General features: G+C 39.7%; 1 protein-coding gene across 1 annotated transcript in view; it reads left to right on the top strand.

The window, feature by feature from the left end:
• Window positions 1-16,881, top strand: part of ADCY5 (adenylate cyclase 5) — a 205,587-nt gene that overhangs the window by 122,529 nt on the left and 66,177 nt on the right. The window contains exon 3 of the mRNA XM_015634704.3: window positions 3,306-3,427. Coding sequence (XP_015490190.1) covers window positions 3,306-3,427 — 122 coding nt within the window. The remainder of the gene's footprint in view (window positions 1-3,305; window positions 3,428-16,881) is intronic.

The raw sequence follows: 16,881 nt of genomic DNA, 5'->3' as shown, positions 1-16,881 counted from the left end.
CTTTTCTGTTAAAGGCAGGCAGATTTTCTCAGGCAAATGACCTTGTATTTTCCTTTATCAAGCATCTGCCAGCACCCAAAATTAATCTGAAACTAAATAGAAAATCCAGAATGTCCAGTGCAGAAAAGAGATTACTTAGGGAGAGCCATAACAGGAATCACTGTTGTTTACCCACAACAAAATATTCTTTGATGAAAAAATCAGGTATTCTTTACATTCTGTAGGGAGAAAATAGCATTTGAGTTAAAGATGGGTTGTTGGGACTGCACCATCTTAATTCTAGCATTGCATGTCTTTTGTCTCTGTAAAATTGTTCTCTCCTATTTTTATTTTTTTTCTTTCAGCATCACTTCTGGTAAAAAGTAACTGTTACTAAACCTGAGGAAAAATGCATAATCTTAAGATAATATTGTAGTGATTTGAGGTCATCTTGGGAGAGATAAATAAATATATAGTAAACAGTTAAAATTCCTTTGCAGAGTCATTGTGGGAATGTGTGTGCCCATGTACAGATATATCCATGTGTACCTGTGTAAACAGAGTAGATCTGTGTTGAGCTCCTTCATCTATGTGCCTGTTTTAGAGATTAGTGCTCCTTGGGATGCAGTTGTTTAATGTATAATTCAGTGGAGCTATACTTGCACATTATTTTGAAGTGAGAATTATATATGGATTTGCTCTTCCTTTTTTATCAGGTCAGAATGCTGCCTTGTTATCCTTGTAAAGCAGCAGTCCTACTCACCTCACTGGTGCATAATATGTAATTTTATAGAGAGGGCTGCAGCACTTTCTAGTTATTGTATCAAAATGGAAATTGTACTCCAGTGGAGACCCTAATTTCTCTGCTCCATTTGAAATAAAACATAGGGATTTTGTTATTTTGAAGGCCTTTTCATGTGGTTCTTGCCATACAAATGCACTTGTTATAGCCTTCTCCTGTTAGCTTCAGAGGTTATTTTCAGTGATTGTGATGACTCCAAGCAAACAGAATAAAGATAATGCTCAGCTCTGTAACACAACTCAGCTTCCTAATTAGTAGCTGCACAAAGGGATGTTGTGCCGCATGCATTTGTTTCACCTGATAAGCCTATCTTATTCCCTGATTATTAGCTCAGAGCAGCATTAGTGCAGCTCCTGGAGATCTCAAGTGTCTTGAAAATATTGGTGATTTAATCTGGCAAGTGCCTGTGGTGTCAGGAAGAGTAGGGCTGGGGGCTCTGGAGTAAAAGCTCCTCGGAGATGTAGATGACAATCTCCTGGAATGCTCATAATAGACACTCAGGTTCCTGTCCCTGTTTTGGAAGCAAGTAAACCCTCCGTGCTCATGTGCCCACAGGGAATGTTCCAAACCTGTGGGTGCCCCTGAACCTCCCATAAAGCTCCAAGTTATTTAGAGGATGTGTAAAATCACACATAAAATAGCAGTTTTCACACATTTGAGGATGCCTATTAGAATATGCAAATGACAACAGTGTATACACCATTTACTCTGGAAAGCGTAAGTGTTGTGCTTTTCCACTCAAGGAATGCACCAATAGCTGACAGAAGCCTAAGGACACGTGCATGATTCATGAGCTGCTTTTTTAAAAAAAATGGATATGTAATGGTTAGCACCTGCAGGATGCTAGTGACAGTGACAGCACTTTAAAAAACAAGTATCTTTTCATGACTGCTGCAGTTTTAAGCAGAGATAGAAATCCCTCCAACACATCTTCTGTGTTATTACTATCTCTTCAAAGACTGAAGGCAGACTCAGTCTCTTTAAGGTGCACATTGAAAGGGAGAAAAAAAATACTGGGCAGTGCTACAGACTATTAAATGTCTCAGTGCATGCTGAGCACTTTTTCAGTGAATTCATTTTCCTTTGGTTCACCAGGGTTCTTCTCTCGCCTTAGAGGAAGAAATAAATGTGAGCTTTCAGTTAAAACTAGGAATTAGAAGCCAGAAATGTGCCTATAACTGTAGGATGGGCATGTGGTTTGGTGACATGAGTACTTGGGACAGGATTGCTGATCCCTCTTAGTCAGGCCTGAGTTTGACCCCTGTGTTGTTGAGAATTAATGCTCCCTGTGTTGTTGAGAATTAATGAGCTGTTAGATAAGGCTGGGGACCTTCCCTTGCACCACCTTCTGTCTGTGTCTTCAAGAAGGAAGGCCCTTTTCTTCTTCCTGTTCAGCACAGGGAAAGAAAAATAAAGTGGCACAAGTTTTTGGGATTCTTCCAGCTGTTCCAGAGGACTGCCTGCAGGTTGGACCAGAGCAGAGCAGAGCTGATCCCAAAGGAGATGCTCCTCACCTTCATGAGCCATAACAAAACCTTTTGAACTTCACGGGGTGTGACTGGGAATAGAATGAAGCTCTGGGCAGAATTCTCAGGTGTGATTTCTGATACACACAAATGCATCCCTGGGGCACAAATTACCTGCAGATTTAACTTCTATAATTTCTGTGTGAAATTGGCTCCAAACTTAGAATAATAGCAAGCACTTGTTTTTATGTGAGTCTTTAGGAAAATCACCAGAAAGTCATCATTTTGTCAATTTTTGCATACTCTGTAGGAACAGCTTGCAAATTAATGCTACAAAAGTCACACAAAAGCTACAATCAGTAAATAAAAGTGCCAAGTGAGAGGCAAGGAGAGCCACAAGCCATTGATGATATGTGGTTATTGAAAATACTCTTGTAGGTGAGGGGTGGGTTTACAGATCTTAATGCAGATGGGCACTAACAGCAGTTTGAAGTGTAGCAGTAGCACTTTTCATGCTGGTTTTATCGGGGCGTTTCTACGACATTTTAGCTGCTAAGTGCAGGTTTGTGCCTGCTGGGGGAATGTGCTTAGATAATTAGATAAGCAAGGAAGGAATTTTAAATAGTGCCCAAGGGTGTTGGGATATCATTCCTCTGGTGTTAGGTGAAGGAAGACCTCGTGATGGTGTGCAGAAATTGTGTGGGAGGTCAGACAATATCATTTATTAGAGTCCTTCCAAGAATGGTGCATGGACACTCTTTGAGTTGCATGGTTCCTTCATTTGGAAGAACTGGAAAGCATGAATTGTAAGCCCAGTTCATCTGGAATGAAAAAAAAACACTTTTTCTTCTAAAACCACTGAATTCTTGTTGTGGGGTTGGGAACAGAATTGCATATGACTGGTTAGGGGATCACCTACTTGGTTTATGGAGCCCATTTTGCTTGGTTGTACTCATCTCTCACCAAACTGATGAGTCATTTCTCCCCAGTAAGGAACAAAGTGTGTTTGTTAACTGGGCAGCAGGTGTTTTAATTGGTTCATCTGTCTGACTCCACAGGAGCGTCTCCTGCTCTCTGTACTTCCTCGACATGTTGCCATGGAGATGAAAGCTGACATTAATGCCAAACAGGAAGACATGATGTTTCATAAGATCTACATCCAGAAGCATGACAATGTCAGGTAAGAACAGCAGCCTGTCTCCCAGCCATGGTGGAGGAGGGACCCTCCCAATGCTTGGCCCTGAACACCCAGGGACAAAGATGTCAGTGACACATAATCCAAAATCAGTGTGAATACTCTAAAGTGTCTCTAGCTGACTTTTGAAAGTTTGTTTATAGGATGGTAGGAGGATTACCTCATTCAAACCTCATCTTCCTTTCAGAAGTGACTTGGACTGATCTCTCTCTTTACATTTTCCTTTTTTTTTTTTTTTTTTCCTTTTTTCTTTCCTGGAGTAAGTGTTGATGGTTTTGAGAAGGTGTTATATTGGGGATCAGTTATTTCTGGACAAGCACCCCTCTCATAAGACATTATGGAATACAAGTTAAAAATTGGAAACACTTCCCACAGGGTGAATTGCAGAGCCTGGCTAAGGTCTTGATTTTCTGGAGTGGCTTCTGGCAGTTTGGAATTACAAGCAGGGAGTCCATTAGTTACAGCCTTGATACCTGCTCAGTCACCCAGCAATGTGTTACTCCTGGATGAGGAGAAGAGTTTGATATCTAGTCTCTGGAGAGTCATGCAAAATCACACTCAGCCTGCCTTGCTGTCTCCTGTAGCCCCAGGAGCTACTGAACATCTTCTGGTTCCCACTGTCCAGTTTCCAGGGGAAGAGGCAGTAAAGGAGTACTTCAGGTGGCTTGATAGCTTTATAGTCTGCAGTTGCAAAGTTTAACCTAATCTTAATGCATTTCACCTCCGCTGTTGTACCTGGTCTCTTTGGAGATCACTTATGTCTCAGCTAAGCCAGGTCCTGGAACTGTGTAACAGCTCTTGTCAGTCTCTCAGTTCTTTTGAGACACAGGGACTGGGGACAGAGAGCTTCCTTTTTCCATCTCCCTTACAACAAGAGTTTTTTCCTGTGAACTCCTGTGTAGCCTTTCTCTCCAGTGCAGCTTTAGTATGTTGGTGAATTCTATTTTCTGATACTTTATGCTTAACGCAGAGAAGTGAGTTTCTAACATACTGCACCTTCCAATAGTTGATGTGAAAAAATCCACATGAAATTCTGATGCATTTGAAGACATTACCTTAGGTTTGAGGGTAGCTGGGATAGGCAATGTACGAGCAGAACACTGAGAGGTTGCTCAGTGTTGAATGTAGAGTCTTATATAAAACTCACTGAAATTAGGGTGAGTCTGTGTGCTGGTTTGGATGTAATTCAGGCCTTCAGTTTTTTTGGTTGTGACTCAGTAAAGAGATAAAGATCCACTGGCAGTACAGTGAAGACAAAAACAGTATCAGAAATCAAAGACAATAATGGTTCAGTAATGAAAAATGAAGGATATATGCATGGTGATGAAGGGGAGGGGAAGAGGCCATCCACAGTGCCCTCAGCAGACTTTGTGCTACAGTAAATTAAGTTTTGTGTCTTCACATTCATTTTTTCCTTAATGACACTGAGCTCGTTCAAGTAGGTGTGTAAATTGCTTGTGATAGATGCTGATTGTGAATTACTTTTCTCCATTACTCAAAGGTCAGCTTGACATTCAAACTAAGTACAATTCATTAGCTATGCCATAAGACTCTGGTATTTTAGTCTTCCACATCAATTTCCATATGTCATTATTTTGCAGGTTTGAAAGCAGTTCAGTAGTCAAATCTTAGTAAAGATGATTATCTCTATAGGATGATACTGATTTGAAATTTTAATCTATATGACTACATATACAAAAACTAAACAAACAATAATGAATTAAGTGTGCAAATTAAAAATTTTAAAGGGGGAAGGGCAATCTGATGTAACAATTGTTAAAAAATAGACTAAATAGACTAAAGATAATGGCTGGTACGGAGACATGGAGATCTCAAAAGATGTATCAAAAACTGGCACATGGCTAAGAGTACAGAAAGAGAAAAGAGCTATGATTCTCAGCTGTGGCTGTGAAGAAACATGAAAGGTGAAACACAAATACATAAATGGGTATGTGCACCAGTCAGTTCCTGATGGGTAGCTAACAGAACACTTGCAAACATTTAATTTTCATATCTTGCATATTTATTGAATAATAAAAGCATTTATGTAATAGTTTCACTTTTGCAACTTAAAAAAGTAATTTTAACTTTGTTCCTCATGGTAATGAGTGTTGAGGAATCAGGCCCTTGCAGGTGCTGACTATCTCCAGTGCAAAGGGACTCTAAGGTCTCAAAAGATCTTAAGAGGAAACAACTTAAATGATATCTTCCTCAAAATGTTGGCTTTGTTGTCTGTGCCTGCGAGGTCCTAAATCAAAGCCCACTGAAATCATGGAAAAGGCTGGAAAAGTGAGATAAGAAATAGGAATAAAATAGTGTATGTGCTGAGAGCAAATAGAAAATAACTCGGGAACATCTCATCTTCATGTACTTTAGGGAAATGAATAACTAAGTGCGAATATTGAAGAAAGGAAACATGATTTGGAACAAATGACTCATTTCACACCAGGAGTTCAGCACAGAGCCTTTGCTCTTGCCTGGGTGCACTGAAACCACCTCTAGTGGGAATGACTGTGGATGATTTTGAAGCATTTACGTGCACACAGAAACACCATGGAGGGGGGAGGTAGCATCTCAGTGATGCTGATTAATGAACTGGCTGAATAAAAGCAAGCATGCTCTTTACTTTGCGCAGGGAGATGCTCAGGGGGAGCCTCTTGAGATGAGAATGCTCCAAGAAATTCTGGTTTGTCTTCATCACTATTCAAAAATGTCATAAGAGCTAAGTTTTTATGAGCTAAAGGTTATTGTGTCAAGGCAATTGAGAAGTATGTGAAGTCAGTGCAAGGGTGCTGTGCCCAGCCATTGAATCTGGCTTCCTGTTGATGATTTATCAGCAGGAGCATTTCCTCTGCAGTTCAGAGGAGTGGGAAGGTCTGTGTATTTGCACAGAGGTGTGGGTTTTCCTTCTCCATCAGCTGTATTCAGCGATTCTTTTTTCCCCTGTTCTCCCAGATTGTGTATACAGGTAGACTTTAAATGAAAGTATGGGAATTTTTGTTAGCTATTGATTTAAAAGTTTGATTGTCATCTTAATGCCTGGAACCTGACATCTTGATTTTCCTTGGATCTTCAGAGTGAGGTTGCTCTCCAAACCCACCATCAACATGGAAATAATGAGGCTGTGGAGGTTTCCACCCAGATGGGTTTAACTTTGGTCCTTTGAACTCAGGAGGTGCAGGAGCACAGCCTTGTGCACTTACCCTGTTTGACATTTTGTGTGGGAGAAGTGGCTTACTAAATTCTCTTCCAGACAAGATTAAATATTTTAATTTTCAGGGATGATTTGGTATGGGCTTTTGGGACCACCTCTAATTTTAATTAAAAACCAAACCCAAACCATTCTATCAGCAGAAAATGTTAATCTAAAATTATGTAAAGTTAATGTGTGTAGGCTTTCTTTTCTAGTTTAGAAATGAAGTGTCCTTAACTTTACAGTTCTGCTGTTATATGCTTAGTTTTGGATTCTAGGTTACATGGTTCAGGGATTTTTTGTTGGGTATATTTTTGTTCTTTTTTTTCTTCTTTCGAAGAAGAAGAGGTTATACACTACTTTTTTTTTTTTTTTTCTGTATGTTTAAGAAAAAATAAGTCAATTTAAACCGGTGTAGAAGATATCTTCCTCAAGTACCAGCAGTAAGTCTGTAAAACATAGTCATTATCCTTTAATACAGAGCAGTTCTGCTATGATATTGCTTACTGTGGTACACTTCTCTTAGAGGGTGGGCTGTCTCCCCATAAGGGCAAGATCACTTTTTAAATGCAAAATACAGTGGTCTTTTTGACCTCAATGGGTAAAAGACAATCTTTTTTGAGCAAATCTTTTTATCTGGACTTCCTGCAAATGAGTTCATAATCTTCTGATTATTGTTATGGAAAGTAAAGTTCAGAGACTAATTTATCCACAATGAAAATATAATTTCCTGTAATTTTTGGCAGCAAAATTTGTTTCAGGATTATGTTCTTTTCAAAATTTTAGTGTGGTGACAAAACAAAGATGCAAATGTTTGAGGTTAATTCTCTCTTTTTCAATGCACAAGAACAGAACCTTTAAACAGAAAATTAAACAGTTTCCTGTCCTGATTTATTGAATGAGAATTAACTTTGACAAATCCAGAACCTCAGAGCATGATTTGACCTTTCCCACATATGTGTGTGTGTTAAATATAAAGTCTATTGTCAAAAGCAATCAGGAAAGGAGTTCCCAAGACTATGCAAGTAATTTTGGGTAAACAACAAGGTGAATTATGTAACTAAATTTGTTCATGTTATCATGAATGAGATTATGTGTGATAGACAAGCCCTGAATTATGCATAGATAATATTGTTTATCTATCATGCTTCCCAGACAGAATTTTAAGTGTTTTACATTACTACTGCTATTTATAGTGTCTCACTGCAGTGATAATGGCTTTAATGTTATCTAGGTTTGGCCAAATATAGTAATCTCTGTGCTATAAAAGGAGGCTTGAAGTCCTCTGTGAAGGGATAAGGGTTGGCTTTGTCATTGAAATTCTTTTGATGAACTGTTTCAAGAAGCTTATTTTAGGGCTGGCATCCAAGTGCAGTAAAAGTGACAGTTTCCTCTCTTCACCCCTTCACATAATTCTTATGAATCATGTACTCAACAACATTAACCTGTTTTCAGAGTTTCTTAAACTTCTTGACAACTTAAACTAAACCATTTGCAGAAATGAAATACGAGCATTTGCTTTCAGCATTTTTAAATTAAAAACATTTGTAGCTCGTCTTCTGGTTTAATGACATTCTAACACCAAAAAGTTCTCCCCTTAAAAATGACCAAATAGTTGTACTTTGGCTGAGTGTCAGGGTATTCAGACCAGCTGTGTCAACTCAACCTCTTCAACTTTTAGGTGTTGTGATGCCTAATTAGCTGCTTATGAAGTTTTTTAAATTCCCAGGTTGCAAGGTTCTATGGAATTGTGAACTATGACATTTGAGGAAAAATCCAACTAAGCAAACATCTTTGTCTTCCCTCCTCCCGCCGTCCTCACACACAGGACATCCGTTCTTAATGTTTCTTGGTGGTGAAGGACTTATGCTCCTTAATAAATAAAATTACATTATGGCAGGTATAAATTTCTGAAAGTTCTTCTGTGGATATTTTCAAATATTACACAATCCCTCATCTCAGCCAAAGTTTGTGTAGCTTTAATTTCTCTGGAAGGCCTCATTGCCAGGAAAGGGCAGGAGCAGTAACTTTTTTTTAATATTTGCTATGTAATCCATCTTCCTCCTTGTCTTCTTTCCTTTCAGTGGTGAGGCAGAATGAAAATTGATGGTTTCTGTTTAAAAATGAGGAAGAGCAGCATTAAGCAGGAGAAAGCCCAAGAGCCACTTTTATTCATGTCCTGCATCCTTGCTGCTGCTCTCGGTGCCAGCCCATAAGCTTCGATTTCCTCCAAAGAGTGTTGATGGCTTGGTTGGTTGTTTCTCAGAACCACGGCTTGGCAAGACCTCTCCCTCCTTTTCCTTGTTCAAGGCATGTGCCCACGAGCAGTAGAAAGTTATTTTTGCCCAAAGGTGGGGGGTAACTGTGGGTTTCATGTGAGTTCAGAGCATTTAATTGCTGTAACTTCTGGTTGAAGCTGTAGGATGAGAAAAGTGAGTAGGAGGAAAATGAGCCTGCCCACGTCTTTCCCCAAATGACAGCAGTGAGTTTTACCTAAGCAGGAACTCTCTCTGTCAAGAGCCAGCTCCTGGGAGTTTCACCTATGCCTGGCAGGTGTGAATCTTTGCTTTTTAACATTGCAGATTTTTCTTTTTCTTTCAAGTTAGCAAGAAGTTTTAGGAAGTGCAGAAGTAGATTTCACCCATGGGTGAAAGTGAAATTATCTGCTCTTACACCACTAGTCACTCGTCTCAATCAATTTGTTACTTCTGTGAGGAAAAAAAGCCCCTTATCTTTTGGAGATGATCGTTCACACTAAAATTCACCTGTAAAGAAAATCACTTACTTTGCAGCCTTGATAAACCTGGAGTTGACCTCAAAGCTGTGCAATAAATCTGGGTGTTAATATTACAGGGGATGTTGCAACCCAGGGTCACTCCCTCTCAGTAACAAATGTATTGATGGTTCAGCCATGGAAACTTTGAAGCCAAAAAATACAGCTGTTTTATATATTTTAGCAAATCTACCTCTTTGTGGGTGTGCACCTTTAAGAACAAATACATGCTAACTTGTTTAAGTATTCATTTGCTCTGTGATCTTCCTCTTTGAACTGGGAATATACTGTGATCTTGGTTCCTGCTGGGAGCCCCTGGTGTCATCAGGGGCGTGAGCGAGCCTTGTACCCTCTGAAGAACAAAACAGATAAATAACTGGCTGCAAGGCACCCTGCTGGATGCACTCCCTAAACTCGTGTGTTGGAATAAAGATAACATCCCAAAAGTGCAGCGTGCCAGGTGACTGCAGCTCTGCAGCCACCAGCAAGCCATCAGCAATTAGGAAGGGCCTGTGATGTATAATTCACACCCTGCTATTCTGAGTTTACACAAGGGCCTGTGAAGTTCACAGGGTGATGGATTGAAGAGCGTTAGATGTTTTAATGATGAAATACTGTGAAGACTAATTTGGAGAGAATACTGAAGGTGCCTGTAGAAGTTTACAGAGCATAATTTTAACTCATCAAGGTTATTTGGATTCTCTTTTTTCTTCACTAGTACTAAGAATAAATTATTTTTTTAAAAATGTAAGTATAACTGTTGAATGGTCCGATAAAAAACAAATGTATCAAATTTATAGTAAAAAAAAAAAAAAAAGCACCAAATTATGTTTATTCAACTAATTCACTCCCAGTCCTCTGTACTCTGGAGTAACCTTGACAAAAGAAATTGAGCATTCTCTGAACAAAACTTTTCTTCTGTGAAGACTTGCTTTTACAGAGTTGCTTTTCTCCTGTAAAGACTTCGTGAGATTTCAGTTGATGAACTGCTTTGTCATATAGTTAACATGCAAAGTGGTTTTAAGAACCCTGAGTTTATATAACATTTGAAGAGGTTTTTTATTAAAATCATCATCCCACCTTTTTGCTTCCTGCCTAGATTATAATGACTGAAAAGCAAAAATTAGTTAAACTTTTTATTCTGTAATGCAGGAAACTTTGCAAAACTATTTGAAGCTCTCTTACAGAAGCTATAAAAGAGGCACAGTTTTGGATGGGGATGGATTAACTTCTCTTGTTTTATATTATATTTATATCCCCCAACAATTGCTGCTAATTTGTGCATCTGTTCCTACTGGTGTATATATAATTTTGACACTGGATAAATAATGAAGAGACAAAAGTTGAAACCAATTAGTGGAGAAGAGCTCTCGAGTGGTCTGGCATCCTGTGACTCAAGTTAGTACCATTGCTAACTTGAGTCTATGTCCTTCAGTAAATGGAAGTCATAGTGTAGTTTCTAAACTTCCTCTTTTTTATTAACTTTGCTTTATACTAAGTGGTGGAAAAGTTGGGGAGAGGTTGGTACTGACTGTGCAGTCTGCATAATTCCTTAAGTGGAGCTTTTGTAAGAAACCAAGCTAAGAACAGGTCACTTCAGAAACAACTAACAGAAATGAGGAGCACCAGAGGAATGCACAAAAGAGCAAAGGAGGCAAAAGACCAAAGGTTTAATTAATTTCGTCACACACATCCCATTGGCATGACATTGCCCTTGTGGAATGATAAAAGTGCACTTTATAGAAAACTGAGATTTTCCTGTGCCCATTTGTGTTTCTGTTACAAAGCCCAAGAAGGATGCACACAATTTTAAATGCTGGGACTAAGGATTTGTAAAACTGTGTAGATTCTGTGATCTGGAAGTTTGCAGGTGGCTTTCAGAGATTGGGAAGTGTCTGTGTGTGCTATTTAAAAAGCAACCAAAATATAGCAATATAGGTTATATTCTTTGATACCATGGCCAGCAGGGCTCTTTGTGGTTGCTGTGTGTGATTTTGACAAATATCTGATGCGATGCTCTCCAAGGCACTGAGAAAATCTAAGGCCATTCTTGACCAGTAACCATGTCAATTTTTTTGAATCAACCTCCTAAATTGATGCCTTAAATATATAGGGGGATCATTGACATTCACAATCAACTTCCTCATCTGCAGTTCTACAGAACTGACCCCAAGATGAAAATCCTAGTGTGGTGTCTATTTATCAAACTTGGATCTGTGTGGCCATCAGCTAAATATTCTCTCCTAGCCTCCTGTTGCAGAGATCTCCCCAGTAAGTGGCATGCAGAAGGCTGGGTGACCAGGGCTTTGGTGAGTTGCAAGATCAGCTGTGCCTGTTTGTCCCAGCAGTAGTTAAAAGCATCTGGAAGCACAACTTTCCCTCTCACATAAAGAGGAAGGTGCATGTAGGAGGCACTGGGGAGTTTTCCCGGCAGAGTTACAGTAATGACAGTTTGATCTGCCATGTCAGCTCATTGTTTTGGGGTTTTTTGATGATGGTGGTTTGGGTAGGTTTTTTAACTTACGCATGATTCTTTGCAGAATGTGATCATACACTGGCTCCATTCCTGCTCACTGTGGGGAATGCTGCTAATAGAGGGTTACTAGGACAACCCTCCTTCTTCTCACAACTATTTAATTTCTGTTATCTCCAAGGCCTGGCAGACCCATACATCAGTGCTGAATGAAGCAGCAATTCAGAGAGGTGCTTTGTAACTCCCTGGACCATGAAGGAACTGAGAGAATCTGTGCCACAGAGTTGATGGGATATTAGTGGGGAGGAGAGGTAGACAAAAAATGTGGGGAAGACCACAAAAAAACGTGGAAAGAAAGGAGCAGATTTACTAATTGTTAGCATGTCTGGAGGAAAAGAGAGGGACAGTGGAAACCAGATGCAAGCAGGTGTAGATAGTGGACAGTTATGTGCCACAGCAGTTTTGCTGGAGAGCCTCAATTCACAGGAACATGCACACTAATGCACCACTGCTTTGTGCCTTGGCTGTTTCCAAAGAATGAGCTAATAAGAATCAATTTGTAGAACAAAACAAACAAAACTTTGGCTTCTGCTCAGAGGAACTTGAGCAATTGCAGTTACAGATCAGGCTTCAACAAATGCCAAGAGCTGATCCATAAAAGTATAATTATTCTGTTTCATTTGGAACCTTTTGTTCTGGATTGCATTCAAAACTACTGTAAGCCCCTTTGTGAGATTCATTTCCTTTCCAGGAAAGAGAAAAAAAGCCTTTTCATTTAATAGTTCTACTTTGTTTCAATTAAAAATGAGAAAAAACTCACGTCCTTGCCTTTTTTCCCTAGGATTCTCCCCTTTTGTGGAATAGTGGCCATCAGGTCACAGTTTAGATAGGCCTCATGTAGTTGTGTTACAGGGTGTAAATTGTAAGTGATTTTCTGTTCTTACTATCCAGTACTCTTTATAATTTTCAGCTTCAAATGTAGTAAAATTTTGTTGTTGAGATTTGAAGTGATTACAAATTTCTTGCAAAGCCCAGGGACATTGAAATTGCTGGTGTGGCTTACCTGCTGAGATGCTTTTCCTTGGAAGTATGCAATGGGGAAGAAGTAAACTGAAAATGGTACCTTGTCTGAAAAGTTACAACCTGAGATGGATAATGAGTTCTTTAATTTGACTTGGTAGTGAGGCTGATCAGAGTTCAGAAATACTTGGCTCCCGTTGCAGAAATGTCCTAATGACTACATCTTGAAGGCTCTGAGGAATTGTGCCTAAGGAACAAGCAGGGAGTGTGCACAAGCACACATACACTCTGTGCTGGGGACTTCTCGTGGGTGCTGGCTGCAGGGGAGCGAGTGAGACAGGTCAGCTGGGCTGCTGTGCCAAAGGGACATCTTTCTGTTCCTCACTAAAATGGAAACCCAGAGTTAATGAATTCAGTTGACACTGCATGTGGCAGAAAGTGCAACACAGAGGGTAGCAAAGACCTGAAGAGGCACAAGTGATGAGGCACACCATGCTCATCAAGAGCAGAGAGGCTCAACCCACATGCTAGGGTAGGTTTTCTGAATTCAGTTTTCCCATGTACCAGAGGGCGTTTGAGGCCACATCTCCTAGGAGAGGCCATAAATGAAGAAGGCATCCTCATTCTCTTTTGTTAATTCTGTTTCATTTTTTTTATAAAAAAGAATCAAACCCTGGAGCAGCAGCTTGAATCCCACTGTCCCATGTCACAGCGTGCACCATAATCAGCAGGGCAGAGCGGAGCGCTCGCTGTCTTTGCCTCTAATTATTCTGAGTGTTTTATATGTAATGAGCAGCTGCAGCATGAGGTCCTTAGGGCACCCCTGTTCCCAATCCAAAATAGCCAGTTGTCCAGTTCAGGATGGATTCAGGCAAAGGGAAAATTAGATCCATGTTTTCTCACATCTTGGGTGATGTGTCTTAGGAGGTGGTTTTCTTGCTTTCAGTTTCACTCCATTTACTTATAAATAGCAGGCTCTTGCAAAATATTATGGAATAAAGGGCACACATTTCTGTGTGTGTTTCTATACCTTAAAGATATGCCAGGTTTTTGTGTCAGGTCAGTGGTATTTTAGCTGGCAGGAGTCTTGGCTCCCAGGTAAGATTTGGCTACAGTCATGCAGATGGCAGCACAGATGGGGGAGGGATTCTCTTAAATGTTGGACACATACTGTTTCTTATTGCAGCTGCTGACTTAGTCTGAGCCCTGTCTGTATTTCTTAATTCAAACAAATAAATAACAACCAAAGAAATAAATTAAACAACAGTCAACTGTTCCTGTAAGGTGCTATCATGAGGCTCAAACTGAAGTGAAAAATTACTTGTCAGGGTTTCTAGCCCTGGTGGTCTTTGATTAACTGCAGCATGTCCTAAGTAGCCAGAAAGTGCAGAAGCCAAGGGGATCCTGGAGATTATTTGCTTTTGGCTTTGACTGCTGCTAACTTCTTTTCTGGTTCTGTTTACAAGGATTCTGGTGGCTGGATGTTGTTAGCAGAATTTTTTTTTCAGTTGCATAAGGATTGAGAAAACAGTATCTGTCTGACTCTTCCACAGTGAATGGCTTTCAAGTTAAGCCATGGCTGCAGTTACTGTGCTCTAGCTGTGACACTATAAATAAAGTTATTAACAGCAATATGTAAATGGGTTTCTATTTTTGTTCCCTGTATTGTTTGCAAAATCTAGGGCAGTTATTCAGTAAGAATCATCTGCTATTTAGCACTGAGCCTACCAGCATTTGATGTGTGGGCTGCTGTGCTTTCCCCCCACCTCCCCCCTGCTTGCTTGCTTTCTTTGCAGTGGCTATTAGAATCCAGCACTTTTGCAAGTTTGTTTATTGTGGTATATAAGAAAGAGTAGCTGTGCTAAGCATTTTCAGGCTTCCGGAGAGTGGCTTGGTGTGTAAGAATAGGGAATCATCTCCTGATCTCTGAACTACAGGAGCATTTGACCCAGCCATACAAACACCAAATACCACAGCTGCCAAATGCCTTTGTGAGCATCTTGCAAATTCCAGACTGTTCAAAGACCTTTACGGTTTGTGTTCGGTTTGCATGCTCTGTTTCCTTCTGCTGCCCTCTCCACTGCTCCAGACCTGCCTGACACCCCAGCCCTGTTGGAGCTGGGAGCTTGTACCACATCAATTGGTGCAGCTACAGCACAGACCCCCAGGGAGAGCTTGGATGTGTTTTACTTTATTACAGTCTTGGCTACTCCTGTCTGGAAGAACAAATCCAATGCATCTTTTAGAAACCTGAATGTATCAATGCTCGGGACAGGATCAGTGTTGCTGTTAACATGGATACTCTAAAAGACATTTCACTTGAGGCAGGTTGTTCTCCTCAAACTCCTTCCTTCTCTGCAAGTGAATTCAGCTTTGGATTTCTCAGATTCCTAACAGGGAAGGTCCCAACCTGTCTGGCCTGTGACTCGTTAGCCACAATTTTACTGCTAGCTGTCTTAGACTTCACATGGGCATGTGTCCTCCCTGGCACTTAAATTCCATTTCATGCAGCTTTGTGAAAACCAAAATTGCTGCTATTGCAGTGGCATAGAAAGTAAACAGAAATTAGCTAGATTGGTTTTGCATAGATGTAGCAAGATCTGAAACAGCAACTTTCCTCTTTTTTTATGCTATGAGACACATTACCATAGTATATGGTTTAAGTGGTCTCCAAGGTAGCTTTCTGTGCTATAGAAAATATCTGGTAAGACTCTATTGATTTTATTGGTGTTAGTACACTGGTAAACTAATAGCTGTTTTCAGGAACTACATTTGGTGGTAATATTTTGTGAATAATGAGAGTAGCAAGCAAATTGTTTAGTGAAATATCTTAATGCATTAACACAGAATTAAATTTTCCAATGGAAAATGGAAGAGGAAAACCATTTCTTTATATGTAGATCTATTATTCTGGTGGAGCAATTACAGTAATTCTCTTGAAATTAAGTTAAAATTATATGTCTGCTTCATTATGAGAAGAAACCACTGATAGCAAAGATCAGGGGAAAGCTGGAGAGACTTACATATGCAGTGAGCAGACCTGCCATCTCCATGGTTCCTGCTCCATGTCAGGAGTAGGGTTTGTGTGGACGTTTCCTGGACTGAGGAGGCCAGGATTCACATTCCTGCTTTGCCAGGATTTTCCCATGTCATCTTGAGCATCTTTATGTATTTTATATGTATACCGTACTGCTATCTAGAAAATAGTGTGTTGTTGCTTTCCTAGCACCAATGACATTTTAACAATTGCTTAATGTCACTGCTTACTCTCTATGAAATTACAGAAATATGCCAAGTATTTGGAATATGAGATATATTAGGGGCTTAAGAGGTGAAATGGAATTTCATAGTCCCTGTTCAAGGACCATCTTTGCATAGAAATCCTTATGCAGTAACTCACCTGAACTGCCTTCTGAGGAGGAATGGTTTTACTGTTGATACCACTTGTACAGAATTTCATTATATTTACCTTGTTTCTCCGCAGAAGCTGTATTTTTTGGGTCACCAAAGGGAACCGAAGATAGATATTAACCCAAATGCCACTAATCAATTCAGATGTGATCGTAGGTGACATCTTAAAAAGGAAAAGAAACCCTTAATGTCATATTATAGCCCTTGTAAAGTTGGGAGACTTTAGTTGTGAGTTGAGGGTATCTATTCATTACTGGTTCTTATTATTAAGGAAAATTAATGCAGTGTAGAACAACCAGATAATGAGTTCAATTTCCTGCAGGATTTTTTCCTTTCCATTTGATTCTGAAAGAAAGAATTTGATTCTGAAAAAAAGAAAGCAAGATTGGAGCCAATCTCCCTTGTTATTGAGAACATGGATGTGGTTTATTATTAAATTTATTATCAGGTTTGTTAATTAATCAAATAACATTGATCCCTCAGTTAATGAGTTGTACAGTTTTCTTTGGACAGCCATTTTAACTTTCAAAATATCTGATGAAGAATTAAGTCTTCATTTTACAGTTCCT

This window comes from Parus major, chromosome 7, assembly GCF_001522545.3.
Source record: "Parus major isolate Abel chromosome 7, Parus_major1.1, whole genome shotgun sequence".
Lineage (NCBI taxonomy): Eukaryota > Metazoa > Chordata > Aves > Passeriformes > Paridae > Parus > Parus major.
This window is presented reverse-complemented; position numbering and strand designations above follow the sequence as displayed.